This window comes from Dipodomys merriami, unplaced genomic scaffold (assembly GCF_024711535.1).
Source record: "Dipodomys merriami isolate MVZ:Mamm:240054 unplaced genomic scaffold, mDipMer1.0.p SCAF_8, whole genome shotgun sequence".
In the NCBI taxonomy this organism is placed as follows: domain Eukaryota; kingdom Metazoa; phylum Chordata; class Mammalia; order Rodentia; family Heteromyidae; genus Dipodomys; species Dipodomys merriami.
The window spans coordinates 22342752-22359978 of NW_027206401.1; the positions used below are offsets into that span (position 1 = coordinate 22342752).

Consider the following 17227-nt stretch of genomic DNA (forward strand, 5'->3'; position numbering starts at 1 on the left):
TTTTTTTTTTTTGGGGTCCAGTTGTGGGGCCTGAACTCTGGGCCTGAGCGCTGTCCCTCAGCTCTTCAGCTCTACCACTTGAGCCACAGTCACTTCCGGCTTTTTTCTTTTTGCTTATGTGGTGCTGAGGAATCGAACTCAGGGCCTCAGGCATGCAAGGCAAGCACTCTACCACTGAGCCAACTTCTCAGCCCCACTTCTGACATTCTTTTTAAAAATAGAAATATTTAAATCATAATCCTTGAGTGAATACGTGGCCAGCTTAATAAACTATGTGTGTATGTATGCACAGAGATATGTGCATACATATAATTGACCTTACTCATCACCATTAGTTACAGCACTAGGCATCAGGTCGTTGTTGTTTTCCATCCTGGATTTGAACCTAGGGCCCTGTACATGCTAGGCAAGTACTCTACTATAGAACTATACACATTCCTGCCTTAAACACCAATTGTACATGGTGTTTGAAAGTGTCCTCTTCATAAAGCAAGTGGAGTTAGTATCATAGTCATTGACACTGTCTCTTCTATATACCAGACATACAAAGTCCAATGCGGCAGCCACCACTACACATGGGGCTAGTCTAATTGAGGTAAGATTTAAGTATAAAATACAAATCAGGTTTTAAAGACTCAGAAATAATAATAAAAAATTAATATAAAATATGCCATTAATTATTTTAATCTGAGCACACTTTGAATATTAACTTGGGGGTACATTGAATTAAATAATGATATTATTAAAATTAGTTTCATCATTTCTTTTTCCCCTTTATTTAATGTAACCTCCCTAACACTTAAAAGGATAGCTCTGATTTGGGTTGTGCTAGGATTTGAACTCAAGGCCTTGTTCTGTTTGAGCCCATCACATTCTGTTTCTAATGGACCATAGGTTCCAAGGTGAATTCTTCTGAGTAAAGAAGGCATGTTCAATTATTCCTGCTGTCTTCCCAAGGGACACTAGCTTGCCTGTGGGGAAGACTTAATACTGTTTAGATTCATTTTCTCTGAAGGTTTGCTTAAAAAAAAAGAAGAACCTTACAATTTTAAAACACTATGTATTTCCTTCTAAAATATGTGGCCAAACTTCACAGTAAAAATATAAGGGATTGGGGGAGGGAGCCAGTGGTCATCAAGGCCCAAGTATGGACCCATAGGAGTCGATGGTGTGAGTACAATGATCTGGGTCCGTGGTGACAGCTGACTCAGGCAGGGCTGTGTTTTCAAATCAAGAACTTTTATTGCAGTGTTTGAAAGCAACAGTTAGAACAAGAGGATCTTTGTGGTTTTCCATGGTGTCTGTGGAAAAAAGCAGAGGTTAAAGTTTAAATTAAACTGACACTGAAAGAACCTTTTGTAGTTGCTGTGTGTCGTTTGACATTAGTTGCTGTGACTAAGCTGACTCTGGTTATTAGGAGGGTTTGTGAATGAGGAAAGAAAACATGGCTTCCTGCTTATGTGTGTCTCCTTGTATGGACTCTGCCCCCTTGAAGGATGACACCAAAACTAAGGAAAAGTTTCAAAAATACAGAAAACAGGGCTAGGAAGGTGGCTCAGTGGTAGAATGCTTGCCTTGCATGCATGAGGCCCTGGGCTCGATTCCTCAGCACCACATAAGCAAAAAGAAAAAAGCCGGAAGTGGCTGGGGCTCAAATGGTAGAGCGCTAGCCTTGAGCTGAAGAGCTGAGGGACAGCGCCCAAGCCCAGGGTTCAGACCCCACAACCGGAACCAAAAAAAAAAAAAATACAGAAAACATAGCATAGAGAACACAATTACTAAGCTTTTAAACATTTATGTTGCCAGGGGCTGGTGGCTTATGCCTGTAATCCTAGCTACTCAGAAGACCAAGATCTAAGGACTGAAGCTATCCTGGGCAGAAAAGTTCTTATCTCCAATTTACCAACCAACAGCCAGAAGTGGAAGTGGGGCTCAAATAGTCAAATGCTAGCCTTGAGTGAAAACTCCAAGCAAAAGTTCCATGCCCTAAGTTCTATTCTCCCTCTTTCTGTTACATCTTCTCCTTCCATCCTCCTCATTACTTTATAGCCCAGGCTTGAACTTGAGATCCTCTTACCTCAGGCTCCTGAATGCTAAAATTATAGGTATGCCCCACTATTTAGTCTTTAAAGATTTTTTTAAACACAAAAAGGGATAGATTAGCATTGCACAATTGCCCAAATGAAGCCTAAACTGGAAATCTCCACATATTTATAACATGTCAGAAGAAGGGCTGTCCCACAGTCACCATATAATGATGTGCATGTATGTGTGTATTTGGGCTGTGTGTGTGTATGTGTGTGTGTGTGTGTGTGTGTATGTGTGTGTGTGTGTGTGTGTGTGTGTGTGTGTGCTGAAGATTGAATGTAGGAGTAATCATTCTATACCCCTAGCCTAGTGCTTTTGGTTTTGGATTGAGAGAAGGTATGATATTATACCAGGATTAAAACGTAGTAGTAAATGGAGACAGGTGCCTGAGAACCAATGGAGAGGGTGAAAACTTGGAGAGGATGGAAAGCCATCTGTTTCCCTGACCACATCAAGGGGTGAATTTGCCCAGTGATGAAGAAGACATCAGAACGAGACATTGAAGAAGCTCATTCTTTAGACCCACACCGTTAGCCTGGAAACTCTGAGCATGATTGACACCACTAGGCCTCTGAAGATGGCCCTGTAGGACAAAGATGGGCAGAGGGAAATCGTTACTATTCTAACATCTGCCCCATTATCACCATTACCCCCTCACACCAGCACCAACACCAACATGACAGCTAAAACATTAGTAGGGTCCCAAGCAGTGACTGTACATAGCCGAGGAAGTAAGAGTGGTGCTGAGTCTCAGAAGAGGTTAATGAATGCCCACAGACCATACACCATAGCTCCTATCTGTTACCCTTCCTACTGGAGAGACAAAGATGGGGAAGGTTGTGGTTCTAGGCCATCCCAGGGAAAGTAGTGCAAGACTACCTGAAAAACAAATTTGAAAAATCAAAAGGACTGGGCCATAGATCAAGTGGTAAATACTTCCTTATCAGTTTTGAAGCTTTAAGTTCAATCCTCGGTGTTGCCAAAAGGAATAGAACTGAACAGAAAAGGGATGCACACACATGCACATATATGCACAATCAGATTTGTGTCCAGGGAGAGTCAGCGGAGAAATTGGAACTAAGAGCATGGTTTGGCTGCTACCCTTAAACTGTCTTTACACCAACAGGCACCTGAGGTCTGGGACACATTAAAAGACGTTAATCAGATTAGCAAATAGTCACTTTAGAAAGTACTGATAATTTAGTCCTGTGAGAAAGAAAGAGAGAGAGAGAGAGAGAGAGAGAGAGAGAGAGAGAGAGAGAGAGAGAGAGAGAGAGAGAGAGAAGGAAGGTAACTCGAGCTACATCTCCACTTCCAGCTTTAAAGTAAATGCTATTGTTATTATTAAAGCGACATACAGAGGTGTTACCATTTTGTAAGTCAGGTAATATTTCTTTGGGGGCAATGTCACCCCTTTCTTTGCTCTGTCCCAGATACCCCTTCAGTTTTTTGCTGGCTAAATTGGAGAAAAGAGTCTCAGACATTTCTGCCCCAGATGGTTTTGAACTATGATCCTTAGATTTCAGCCTCTTGGGTAGCTGGGATTACAGGTGCACCTGGCTAACATTTCTTTTTCTTAGAAATCTTCTGGTCCTTAAGGAAACTACCAAAATTCTATGAAAACTGACTTTAATGAACAGTAGAAAGAACAGCTAATAATTTTAATTGCCTATTTATATGCCATGATCTATTCTATGTAAGATTCTGAAATAAGGTCTGAAAACCTAAGTTAACTAGAAAATTAATGTCTGGTGAACTTGAATTTTAGAATATCCTTAGAATTCCAAATGAATAAACTTATCTACTAGTCAAGAACTAGGCATTTTTCCATAACCTGGAAGCCCTGGATTTTTTTTAATGTCTCTTAAAATTCATTTCAAAGAAAATGAGAAAGAGTAGAAAGCTAAGAGCCTAAGGAGACTTTGCAACCTGGACAATACTGAAAATATATCTAAATCTAAGCATTACAATTTCTCTTCAGCTTGACACTAAATAACACCTTTCCCTTTTTAGAAATTCACTTTTTAAATACTTCAAAGTCTACATCTTACTGAGCTAATGTAATTACATATAATTTAATGAAATAAAAGAAATTAGGAACAAGATTATGTTAAGCAATGCTAGTGCACACACAATATCCTTCAAGTTGACTAGACAAATGGAGTGAAAACATGCATAATTTCCATCTAAGTGCTAATGATGACAGTTAACAGGTGTCTTCTTTCAAATGAGGAAATGCATTATATTCAAAGTATTATTATTATATGGTAATTATATTTCATATTGGCTCTATATTTCAACCAAAGTTGCTGATGAGTAAGAAATATAATTATAGCAAGCGATTGAATGAAGTGTACATTATAAAAGGTTAACACCCTGGGAGAAGCCAGCATGGTCTTGTGTGTTGGAAGAAGGCAAAGGAAGGGAGAGTTGTAAGTAGAAAAGTGGTGATGATGGTGTTTAATCATCACCTACTATATGAGTCCTGACTTCCCAAAGATCTGTCCTCATGGGACTGAGAAGAGAACTAGAGACATAGTTCACAGAAATAGGAGGCTGATTTACAGGTTACTTCTCAGTTTGGGGTTCTTTTTTATAAGATTCACTCCACTGTGTTGGGAGACAAACCGAGACTTGTGTTAGGCATTATAATGCAATAATGTCCTTTATAATTCATTTCAGAGAAGATTTGTGTGTGTTTGTACTGGTACTGGCATTTGAACTCAGGGACCTCAAGCTCTTGCTTAGCTTTTTCACTCCAAGCTGGTGCTCTAGCACTTAAGCCACACCTTCACTTCCGGCTTTTGACTGGTTTGTGGGAGAGAAAGGTCTCTTGAATTTGTTTTGCTTGGCTGGTTTCCAACTGAGATAGTCAGATCTTAGCTTCCTGAGTAGCTAGAATTGCTGGTGTGAGCCACTGGTACATGGACAGAGAAGGCTTCTTTAAAATTCCTGTTCTCCTTCTTATGCTTATCTGGCATTTTTCTGGATATAGTCCCCTAGAAAAATGTGTGGAAACTGTATATGACTGAAGGTATTTGGCTGAGAGACGATACCCAATGTAGAAAGAAAAACATTGTACTGTAAGTTTATCACTCACTAAATTCACCAAAGTCCTGATCTGTTACCAAATGTCTGGAAGACTTCAGAAAGGCACATTAACTTCTTATGGAATGAGAGACACGTGAACTGCTAGGTAGGGGACATAGGTGTCCAGGAGCTTCAAGCTTGGTACAGTGCTCCACCGATCACACTTTTCTATTATAGTATATATTTATATGAACCACAGCCATCTTGTGGGGGAAAGGAATAGAAGAGCAAGTAAAGTCCAAAGACCTACTTAGAAAAACCTGTAAGGAAGGGACTCGTTTAATGTCTGCCACCAAAAAATATGGTTTTGACACTTCAGGGAATAAGGAATTTGTCAGCCTTCCTCTTTGATGTATGCTCCGTAGGGCGGTAGCCTTCTTTGAAGAAAGCTTTGTTTAACTTTTGGCTTGAGAGAAGCCTAAATATGCCTTCCTCTTACTCCAGCCATTGAATCATCTTTTACAGGATAGCCACTCAAATTCTGGCCCAAAAAATAGTAATAATGTTGTTATGGTTTTTCTGAGTTTTGATCTTTGTCCTTGTTAGGAAAAATAAATAGTAATAATCTACTAGATAGGTATATGGTTCATGGGCAGGCAAATAGTAAAAAGCTGAACTGTGCATTTTGCTTGTGCCTGAGCACAGCAGCCAGATAAAATGCTAAACAGAGTGACATGGACCTTATTCAGTAGACAGCAAAAAAAAAAAAATCATCATACCAAGCAAAGAAGTAAGGAGAACAAATTCCTATCTTGAGAAAATAGCAGCAAAGTATAGAGCAGATTGGAAGGAGGCAAAGGAAGGGAGAGATGTAAATAGAAAAGTGGTTATGATAGTGTTTAATCATCACCTACTATAAGAGTCATGACTTCCTGAAGAACAGTCCCCATAGGACTGAGAACTATAGACTTAATCCAGTCACCTATCTCTATTCCTTCCTTCCTTTCTTCTTTCCTTCCTTCCTTCTCTCTGTTTCTCTCCCTCCCTCCTCCCCCTTCCTCTCTCTTTTTCCCTTTCATTGTTGGTACTAGAATTTGAACACAGGACATCATACCTCTAGGCAAGGAGCTCTGCCACCTGAACCATGTCCCCAGCCCTGTAGTTTATATTTTTTTTGAGATAAGGTCTCCTTAACTTGGAACGCTCTGGCTTCTCTCTCCCGAGTATGAACCACCATACCTGGCTTCAGTAACCTTTCTTTAATAGCTCTCTATAAACATGTCTGGATTTCAAATCTCTTTGTTTCACTAATACTGTGAATCTGTGGCTTTATTAACTAAGCTATCTACAAACATTAACTCAAAAAATTTTATTACACGTTTCTAGATTATTCTTCCTTGTTTTATTTCTAAATGAGTTTCCCATAGACTCAGAAGATTTTTCTCTGAATTCCTTTATAAAATGTAAGGTTTTTTTTTCATTCTAGACATGGACAAATGATTTAGGAAAAAAAAAAGCCTTTTGTTAACTTTTATTACTCAGTGGAATGCTCGGGGCAGCTGGATTGTGGCAAAGGAATGAAATCGTGGTTGTGATCAATTAGGATGAAAGAGCACAAAAGCCAGAACTGTACAAACAATTTGAGTTCAAACAAGTTGACAATTTTTATTGCCATGTTCAATCTACATCACAGGGTACACTGTCATTTCTACCAAGAACAGCCCCCAATTTCATCTCATCTTTTCTCAAACTACCCTGGTTTTGAACTGAATATTCACTTTTAGTGGCTCTGGTCACTGTCCAAATGCCTGACCTCACCAAACCCAGCCTGCCCCCAAGGACTCTTCAAGAACTCTCCACAAGTAAAAGGAGAAGACTTCCCACAACCCAGGATAAGAGCCGTAAAAAGTCTCCTGGGTTCTACTACATTTGACATCTGTGCTCACTGCCCTGTGATATACCTTATGAAATATTTTGAACTCATCTACCTAAAAAACAATTGTCTTTCCCATGTAATCTCATTTCTTCTATCTAGCTATATAATGGTCCACATTTTAAAGTGCACACTCTGGAATCTGGGTGAAATATGATTCTGCCTCTCACTTTTACTTCTTGCTTTCACTATTATCTCAAATGTTTCCACCAAGCAAGAGATATGGCTGCTAATATTTCCTTAGAAGATTGCAATGCAAAAGGAAAGCGAGGACTCCTCTCTGGTCTCAGAGTTAAACAACAACAACCCCACAGAGAAGAGCTGATTGGCTTCATTTGGGTCACATGCCAACACTTGGACCAATCACCATGACCAGAGTCATGTGCCCAGAGGCATGGAGTTCTGTAACTGTCTATAGGCATCCAATATACAGTCCATGACCAAGCCTCTAACGTAGTATTTGACATGAGTAGCACCTATCAGAGAAAGCAGAGGTGGAGTGAGACTGCTTTTGTCATTAAAAATGTGCAAAGGGGGCTGGGAAGTTGGCTCAGTAATAGAGTGCTTGCCTCACGTGCACAAGGCCCTGGGTTTGATTCCAAACCACCACATAAGCAGAAAAAGCTGGAAGTGGCGCTGTTGCTCAAGTGGCAGAGCGCTAGCTTTGAGTGGATGAGCTGAGGGACAGCGCCCAGGCCCAGAGTTCAGGCCACATGACTGACAAAAAAAAAAAAAAAAAAAAAAATGTGCAAAGGATTCCAAAAGTAAAGCAAAGGGATTACAAAACTAAAGATGGTCCAAACATTGGACTTTCTCAGCAAAGCTAAATAACAAGTGTTTATCATCATTTTATGTCAGTTTGCAATATAGTGCTTGGAGAATACCTACTAACTTCACATTTGCATGTAGGCTAAATACCTGACTAATTTCCTTCTTAGTTTTAATTATAGTAATTACTGTTATTTTTGTTTTTAGCAGTATTAGGGATGAACTCAGAGGCTTGAACTTGCCAAGAAAGCAGCAAGTGCTCTAATTTGAACAACACTTTCAGACTCTTGGTTTATATTTTGTTTTTGAGATACTCATTGAACTTGTTGTCATCTGTGTACTTCCACATTCTGTCTTCCTGCTGAAATTATAGGCACTTACCACCATGCTTGGCATTCCTGATTCATTTTGAATATGGTTTTATCAACAAACCAGGTAGTGGTGGCTCACACCTGAATCCTATCTAATCAAAAGGATGAGATCTGAGGATCATGGCTCAAAGCCAGCCCAGGCAGAAAAATCCATGAGATTCTTATCTCTAATTAATCACCAAAAACTAGAAGTGGTACTGTAGATCAAAGAGCACTAGCCTTGAGCACAAAAACTCAAGCCCCAGAACCAGCATACACACACACACACCACACACACACACACACACACACACACACACACACGATAGGCAAAAAATAAAATGATCACTTTCTACCAATTTACATTTCCTCTAAAATTCCTTATACACACGTCTTCAAATAAAACTGAAAGGCATGCTATTTGTTTCCTTTTGAGGTTGAATGATGGTCATTCAAATGTAATTCACTAAGTGTGTAGTTGTGGATTACATGTCCCCTCCCATTACTTATTACTATTTTTTCTTTAACGAGTCAGCTCTTAGTGCCTAGAATTGAGATCCACCAGCAGAATGGATCTTATCTCTTAAGGCTGTGGTCATTGGGGATAACATCGCCAGGCTCTTCCTTTGATTCTGAGCCTCTGGTTCTATCATTGTCATGGTTATTTAAATGCATCTGTTTTGAAAAAAAATGTCTTTTTTTCCTTCTCATTTACACAGATTCATTTTGACAGCCATTTTTCTGTCCTAATTGTCTCTGAACTGCAGCAAGTTTTCCAATTTCAGCAATTTCTGTAGGATTTTCAAACATCTGCACAGCCTTTTCTATCCACCCCCTAGCTTCCACATTTTAAAACAAGCACAATTCTTGGATGTAGCAGGGTCTCAGTAAATATCTACTCTTTTTTTCTTTTAGCTTTGGCTGCCTTGTTTTTTTAGGGAATAATTAAATCTCGCCATTTTCTTCATTTATAAAACATGAAGTGAGGAAAAAATAGAATGCAGAAATAGAAACCATTACCAATACAGCACATGCATAATTTGGAGGAAAGTGGTTTTGTAGAACACTGCAAGTGAGGGCGCTGTGCAGAGTTTTGTAGGAGAGAGCTGCACAGAGGAACAGACATCCTGGAGAATGGTAACAAGTCCTCTGGATGTTAATGGTCTTCCCTTCCACTTGCCTCTTCCAATTTAATGTTCACAGTTCAACCATGAAACTTTCTCTCCGTCTTTATCTTCGCAGTTGAAATGACTTTTCTAACAACTACCCTGAAGATACTAAGATTATTTTTTTAAAGCCTTGTGGGTTTTTTTTTCAGCATGTTTAGTGAATAAAAGAAACAATTATAGGAGAATGCGGCCAAAATATCAAGCAAAGAAAAATGTACTAAAAAGAGCAAATGATCTTTGATCGTATATTCATTGACAAAGCTGTGCTGGAAGCTGGGCACCATCAAAATGGGACCCAAATCATATGAGAAGGACTCTAGTGAATAAATAGCCTTGGATCAGTGACATTTCCAGCAGGCTTTACAATGGCCTGCTTCACAACCTTCATTTTAGAGATAATCACAATGAAGTTCAAAGGCATGAAAGGTCTTGTTTAAGGAAGACGCAAATCTAGAACTATTCATTTCTCTTAAAGGCCTACGCTGGCCTTGAACTCACTGTATAGTCCAGACTGATGTGAAAATTGCAATTCTCCTGTTTCAGGTCCCAAAGGACTGGGTTTACAAACACACAAAACATACTCAACCAGAGCCTGCTTACCCAGATCTGGAGATGCATCAAGGAGATGGGCTTGTCTCCCTGATTTGGGCTGCTTTTATCCTAGGCTCCCTCTAATTGCTGCAGAATACAGCAAAATGTGACATATCAAATGATGTTCATGTTCATGTTGAATGATCAAGTTGAAGCCTCTTACCCCTTTGGCCTTCTGTCTTCCGGTATGCTCACCTTTACAGGTGTCTTTAACATGTGTCTCCATCCAAACACTGCACTAGTTCTTCCACAGCCCTATCTTAACCCCAAAGATGAATTCATCTATAATGCTTTTATAACTGTTGATTTCCTTGTCAGCTTCTTTTAAAGAACTCTGTCTTCCTAAACACATAATTGTCATTTTTTTAATCTCCTGTGCCTTCAATCAACCAACAAAGATTTCTCCATCATAGTCTAGGACAGGAGCCGAGTTAAGCTCTGAGTCTCTTTTCTATGAGCGGTCAAAGTCAAAATGAAGGCAATTGGGAAATAGGGTGGGAATAAGCTAGGAAAAGAGAATCCACAGAGGGATTTTGTAAATTAAAATTCTCATTACTGAACGTACAAGAGACAGCAGTGTTCCCGTTCTATGAGACTAGTGATCTACCACTTGAGCCACACCTCCATTTCCAGCTTTTTATTGCTTGACTGGAGATAAGTCTCTCTGGTTTGTCTTCCTGGGCTGGTTTCAAACCTCAATCCTCAGAGTTCAGCCTTCCGATTTGCTAGGATTACAGGAATAAGCCACCACTGCTGGATTTACGGCTTTAACATTAAGTGCACCAATCCTGATCAATGGCTTTCAAACATGCTAGGTAGTAAACAGATCTGCTTTTTTTTTACATTTGAGAGGTGAGTGGTATCTGGAAGGCAAACAGATTAAAAGGGCAAGATCATTTAGAATCCAGAAGAAAGATCTTAAAGTGATTCTTGCTTAGGGGGAATTACATGATTGTTAGATAGACTTGATGGTTCATACTGTCTTTCATTCCCAAAACCATTATTATTGTTTGGCACTTTCTAACCCATTTCTGATTCATCTAGCCACTTGCATTCTTCCCAAATCCATCCTTCATACCACACTGGAAGAGATCTGACCATACCTCCACACTATACCCCTACCTACAGCTCTTCAATAACCCTTCCTTGCCCCGTGACTCAGACTTCCCACTAGCTTTAGTTCTTCTCTTTTAAAAACATCTATTTATTTGTGTGTTTGTTTGTTTAGTTATTTTGACCCTCCTTTGTGGGGGCTTAACTTCCCAAACATCCCACACAGATTCCTGCCTTTGTTTCCTCTACATTCTCTCCCCTTCTGGGCTAATACTTCATATTGCACTCGTGGTGCTAAGCTCCAATGAAATAATGGATTTTTGACACTGTATTCGCAAGTGATGGACTTCTAGTACTTAACCCATCATCAGTTAAGGTGTATCTGTATGGGCAAATGAGGTAAGCACAGAGAAAGGTCCATTCGATTTGGCAATGAGGTTTACAGACACCTTCATGGAAACGTTGCAATGGTGTAAGGCTCTTTGCATATTATTTTTTTCACTTTAGTCCTAGCAAATATTAAATATCCCATCCATCAATATATAATGAAGAAATTGCAATAGACTGAGAGAATATGAGGTGAGGAAATGGAATTATGTTTTCATGAAGTTTGGCTAACAGAAGGAAAAGTTGAGGTTGTGGGGAAAGGGGAGCTGGAGCAGGCAGAGTTTGTGGGTGTAAAAAAGCTGTTTTTAGTTAGTTTGCGAGCTTTTAAAATATTGCAAGAACATTTTTAATATGCAAAGACACTAACCTAGAGAAAGAAGTGAAAACAGTGGAAAATGATTTCTTGGAAGTGACAAGAAAGAAAGTTTCCAAAACCGGCGGACTGCTTGCAGACAAGATGGCCAATTGGCCCAACATCTCTATTTTCCTTGAGTTTTACTTTCAATCCTCAAAGCAAATAACACACACTGTCCCTTAGAGGCAATACCTGAAATCACTCTATCTACTTCTTCCTTTAAAAAAAAACTATATCTATATATATAGTTTTTTTTTTTCTAGCTGGATACTGGTGGCTTTCATGTATAATTCTAGCTACTCAGGAAGCTGAAAGTTGAGAATCAAGGTTCAAGACTAGCCAGGGCAAAAAAGTTTTGAGACTCTTACCTCCAATTAAGCAGCAAAAGTCTGGAAGTGGAAGTATGGCTCAAATGAGAGAAAAAGCCAAGTGAGAACATGAGGTTCTGAGTTCAAGCCCTAGTACCAGCACACGCATACACACACACACACACACACACACACACACACACACACACACACACACACACACACACACACACTTCTAAGTTCAGTAAAGACCAATTCAAACAAAATGATTAGTCTTATTTAAGGAAATAAGAAAAATTCTAATTCCATTTCAAAAGTCTCAGGTTAGTGAATCTCTGAGCTCTATTTACATTTAATACATGATAAGGAGGGGTGAGGTGGTATTTTCCTGCATAGTTGAGGAGGGGGATTTGCAGTTACAGAGCTGGTCACAGGAGGATTGTGTTGGCGATTAATCCTCCATTCCACTTGGGGAGGAGACTGGGGGCTGTGACGGATGGAGACAGGATGCTGACTGCTCTGAGCTGCAGTGTAGAAAGGGCTGAGGACTGTGTCCCTTCCTCCTTCCCCCTCCCATCCTCCAGAGCAGGCCTAGAGCAACACGGGGCTAAACTTGAGAATCTAGGTCAGGATTGAGACTGGAGGACTGGAAAATCTTGAGGGCATAGGAAGGTGGGGAAATCCAGAAGTCACCATTCTGTCTTCTCAGGGTGTCCCTTCAACCAAGTGGTGGCGGATAAGGGAAGTAGTTAGACAGAGTACATTCTTTGCCTTGTTAGACAGCCTAGCAAATCATACTGACAGCCATAAATAAGTGATATTGTTATTTAAAATAATCAAGCAATGACTATTTCAACTGACTTTTCTTAAATTTGGATACTGGGGTTTGAACTTGAGGTCTTATAGCTGCTAGGCAATCAAATGCTTTGAGGTGTACCCTTAGCTTCTCCTCTTTCTTTTTTTTTTTTTCATTTGCTTCAGTTATTTTGAGTAGATCCCAAATTTTTGTTCAGGGTTGGCCTTGGGCCACAATCCTTCAGTCCATACCTTTCGAGGGCTGGGGACCTATGCTATGTACCACCTCATCCTGCTGACTTCCGTGTGACATGAAGTTTTGATCACTTTTTGCCTGGGCTGGCCTGGAGCCTGATCCTTCCTCCTCCTGAGTAACTGGAATGACAGGGGTCAGATATCTTGCCTGGCCTGCCTATCTTTTTTTATAAAGTAAAATTCTAGCCTCTGGAAGATGTATTTTTTTAAAAAATATTTTTAAAACCTAAAAAGCCAACCTTACCCAGATTCAGGATGAAAACTCCTATGGTTTTACATAAGCAATAAAGGCTGCAGCTGAGGCAAAGAAATCAGGTTACTATTACTATTACTTTAGGAAGCATGGCTTTTCAACTGCTCCAGATACCCTTGTGAGAGGAATTACATGCATCATAAGTAGCCTGCTAACAGCCAACTTTTGGACAAACCTACGTTGGGTATGGGAGGGGAAGGTTCCTTTCTATTGTCCCTTTTATTGCCCGAGTAATCTCACTAGAAAATGGAGTCAATTATACTCAAATTGAATCATTGAGGCAGCATAAAAAGTCAGTTTCCTCTGATAAAAAAGATGCCTCTTGGGAAATGGCAGAAGTTGTCTCCAACTTCAAGTTCCCTCTACTTTATAAGCACCAGTTTGTTCCCACCAGGAAAAAAAAAGAAAGAAAGAAAGAAAAGGAAAAAGAAAAGCCCTAAGATATCCACATTGCAGTTCGTTCATGCATTAGTACCTGAAGCCCTATCACTTCTCAGCTTTGGTTATCCTGATCAGCTAAACCACTTTAAATTAAGAATACTATCTGCTTACTATTACATAAGTAGGGGGGAAGGGGACCACAAATGGAAAATCCCCAGAAGTTGGCCAATCTCCTTAATCATGTCTGGCAATCTTTAAGTCTGAGTCTGAGGGATTTTTGCTTCTGGATCTCATTTTTTTTTCTTTTCCAACTAAATTAAAAAAGGCAAAAGCAGACTGGATTTAACAACAAAAAATTGCTTTTGCATTTTATGGGCGCAGTGTTCAGACTTCCTGTGTGGTTAGAAGGGTCTTATTCTCTGACTCCAAATGCTAGAGAGGTAATTGCATCTGCAGATCTCAGTCTATTTGTATGTAAGCTCCTCTCAGCCTCAAGTGAGGGAATTCTTGATTTGTTTTGGGGTGGGGGTGGGGGTGTCTCCCTCCAGTCTGTGCTTGTTTACAAGGTTATGGAGCCCTGAATAAAACAAGGGTCCAGGTGGCTGCACAGCCTGTACAGCAGCAAGTTTGTATCCGGGCATTCACGGTTCTCTCACACACAGCTGCTGCCTTTCCCAAAGCCATTGTGGCTGGTCTCTGAGGGACTCCAAAGCCATTCATTGTCACTGCCTCTGGCCAAGCCATTCATTCACTCACGTGGGTGCTTTGTTGCTTGAATTCTCCTAAGACCAAAAGGTACTTTTCTGCTGTGCAGTTTTGGAGGACACTTTGTCTGGATCCAAGGCCCTGTGTCCACAAGCCACTCCCTCAGGGATCTCTGGGGACCAGGTAAACAACATAAAGCCTGTTCTTCATTGGGTCTATGAAATCCACTTGTTAGGCTACAATGCTAGTGTGTCGCCACTTAGCCAAAGGCTATAAAGTATTTCAAGGCAAAGCATGCCATAAGCCCCAGATACAGTTCTGTTAGGAATGTTTTATAACATCTTACTCCTGGGCCTCTGGAGAATGGGAGTCTTTCTCCATTTCCCTTGCTGTGTTCTATGGACAGAGAGATGATTATGTCCCCACACATATGTTGCTCTACACAGGTTCATTTGTCAGAGGTTTGGGGAATCATCTGCCTTTTCTAAAAGTAATAATGCCTCATGTCAACCTTGACATTAGAGCCTTAAAGCATAAAATATACACCCTCTTGGAGAATACCCAGCCAGTCTATGTCTCTAAGTTTCAATGACATGTGTGTAATAGATTCTAAAAATCAGTCCCCACCCCACCCCCTGTAATTTGGGGTTGACATCTGGATTCATGCTTCTCAAATAGATCTATGAAAGTCATGGTTTCCTTTTCTTGGAAGACTTTAGTAAAATACAGTCTCAATTTTATATCTGTTGCCTGAATCTTTCCCTTGAAATCCAGACTTAGCAATGAACCTAGAGCCCTTCTTAATCAGGGCTTCCTTTCTACTGTAGGCTTTCACTGAAAAGCCATCTTTTCAGTGAGCTCTGCCTTCTTCAGACTACTCAAAACAGTGCTTTCTATCCATAATAGTCCTGATCCTCCTCCTCCTCCACTTTTTATTTATTTTTACAACCAAGTATTTTGCATAGGGAAATACATATTTACTGGCTTAGAAACAACTAAGCCTTAAAGTATGAGATCAGAATTTCCCCAAGAAAGTATGACTAGCTACTCACCTTAGAAATCCATGAGCTACTATTCTGTCTGCATAATTGTAATAGTAGGAGTTGAAATACAATAATCACTATTGAACACCAACCATGTGCAAAAATAAAATAAAAATCGACATTTACAAACCAGGCTTGGTAGTGCATACTTCTAATCTAAGCACTCACGGGGCCAAGGCTGGGGGATGTAATGTATAGTGTTTGAAGTTAGTCTCATCTACATAACAAGACCCTGACTCAGTGGTAAAGCACTGCCCAACATAGAAGAAGCCTTGGGTTCAATCACTACCTATGAAAAACAATAATAATAAAATAAAACAATAAAAATATTGTTACGTTTTTGTAACCTTCTGGAAGAAAATATCATTCCCTCAGTCTTATCAAATATGGAGGCATACTTGATGACATGTAAGTGACAGATGAGCATGGACCAGCTTGAGTCCTTCAGGCTGGAAAGACATAGAGGTTGTGAGACTGAATTGTCTTCTTCTAAGTCTCTGCCACACAGAATTTCCCACCAGAGCTGCATTTAAGAGCTAATGCATTTAAAAGCTGCATTTAAGGTAGCTAATGCATTTCTTTTCTCTTTGCCTCTGCACTTTGTAGGTGCGAAGATGGATCAAGAGCCCGATGGTCAGTGTGGACAAGCATCCGAGTCCCAGTCTGAAGTACACGGCTCCCTCTGGGGTGCACCTCCCTCCAGGAGAGACAGACTTTGAGCCGGCCTTGTGTCAACCATGCCTGGGGGACCATACTTTCCCAAGAGGGATGCCCCCTCTGGAGAAGGAGGCCTGTTCGTGGGAAATCCAATCTGGGTGTGAAGTAAGTTCTTTGTTGCTATGTGTCCATCTTGAAAGGATTGTCTTTCTTATATTCATTACCATAGAATGTCCAAAATATTACATAGTTCATAGGCTGGCCTCAAACTCTGGATTCTCCTGAGTGGCTAGGGTGACAGGGACATGTCACCACACCCAGCTCCTAGGGCTTACTCTTGATGGACTTTACAAAGGTAGAGTAACATGCATCTACTAGTACAGTATCAGCATTTTCACTGTCCTAAAAATCTTCTATCCACTACTTACTCAGGTCCCCAGATCTCAGCCCTAACAATGACTTTCCTCTCTGCTGTCATAGATTTGCTTGTGTGTGTGTGTGTGTGTGTGTGTGTGTGTGTGTGTGTGTGTGTGTGTGTGTGTGTGTGTGTGTGTAGTGTATATGTGTGTGTTGTGTGTGTGTGCAAGGCTTAAACTCAGGAACTTGGTGCTATCACTTAGGTTTATTTTTGCTTAAGACTGTTTTTCTGCCACAGCTTTACTTCCAGCTTTGGGGTGGATAATTGGAGAAGAGAGTGTCCTAGACTTCCCTGCCCAGACTGGCCTTGAACTTCAGTCCCCAGATCACAGTCTCCTGAGTAGCTAGGATTTCACGTGCAAATTACAGGTGCTGGCTTAAATTTGCTTTCTTACCTAATATTACAAAAGTGAAATCAGACAGTACACTATAATAATTTTTATCCTGTTCTGAAGCTGATGCAACACTGGGTTTGTCAGTTAGAAATCCCTTATAAAGTGTTTAATCCTACCAAAGATGGATTTGGAGATGATTGCTAACCCAGACCCTAAATTCTAAGAGCCATTTATAGGTTTGAGCCCCCTCGGAAACATTTGGCTCAACATGATTTGATGCACTTAAAGAGTACTTTATCAGGGCTGGGAAGGTGGCCCAGTGGTAGAGTGCTTGCCTGCATGCATGAGGCCCTG

At 40.3% G+C, this 17227-nt stretch overlaps 1 protein-coding gene and 1 long non-coding RNA gene across 2 annotated transcripts in view; one reads left to right on the forward strand and one right to left on the reverse strand.

Moving 5' to 3' along the window:
- The window catches only part of Sgk1 (serum/glucocorticoid regulated kinase 1), a 92482-nt gene that overhangs the window by 19573 nt on the left and 55682 nt on the right, over positions 1 to 17227 (forward strand). Inside the window, exon 2 of the mRNA XM_070010747.1 lies at positions 16071 to 16286. Coding sequence (XP_069866848.1) covers positions 16071 to 16286 — 216 coding nt within the window. The remainder of the gene's footprint in view (positions 1 to 16070; positions 16287 to 17227) is intronic.
- The window catches only part of LOC138819309 (uncharacterized), a 40141-nt gene continuing 24003 nt past the window's right edge, over positions 1090 to 17227 (reverse strand). The window contains exon 3 of the long non-coding RNA XR_011369395.1: positions 1090 to 1301. This is a non-coding gene — a long non-coding RNA (uncharacterized lncRNA). The remainder of the gene's footprint in view (positions 1302 to 17227) is intronic.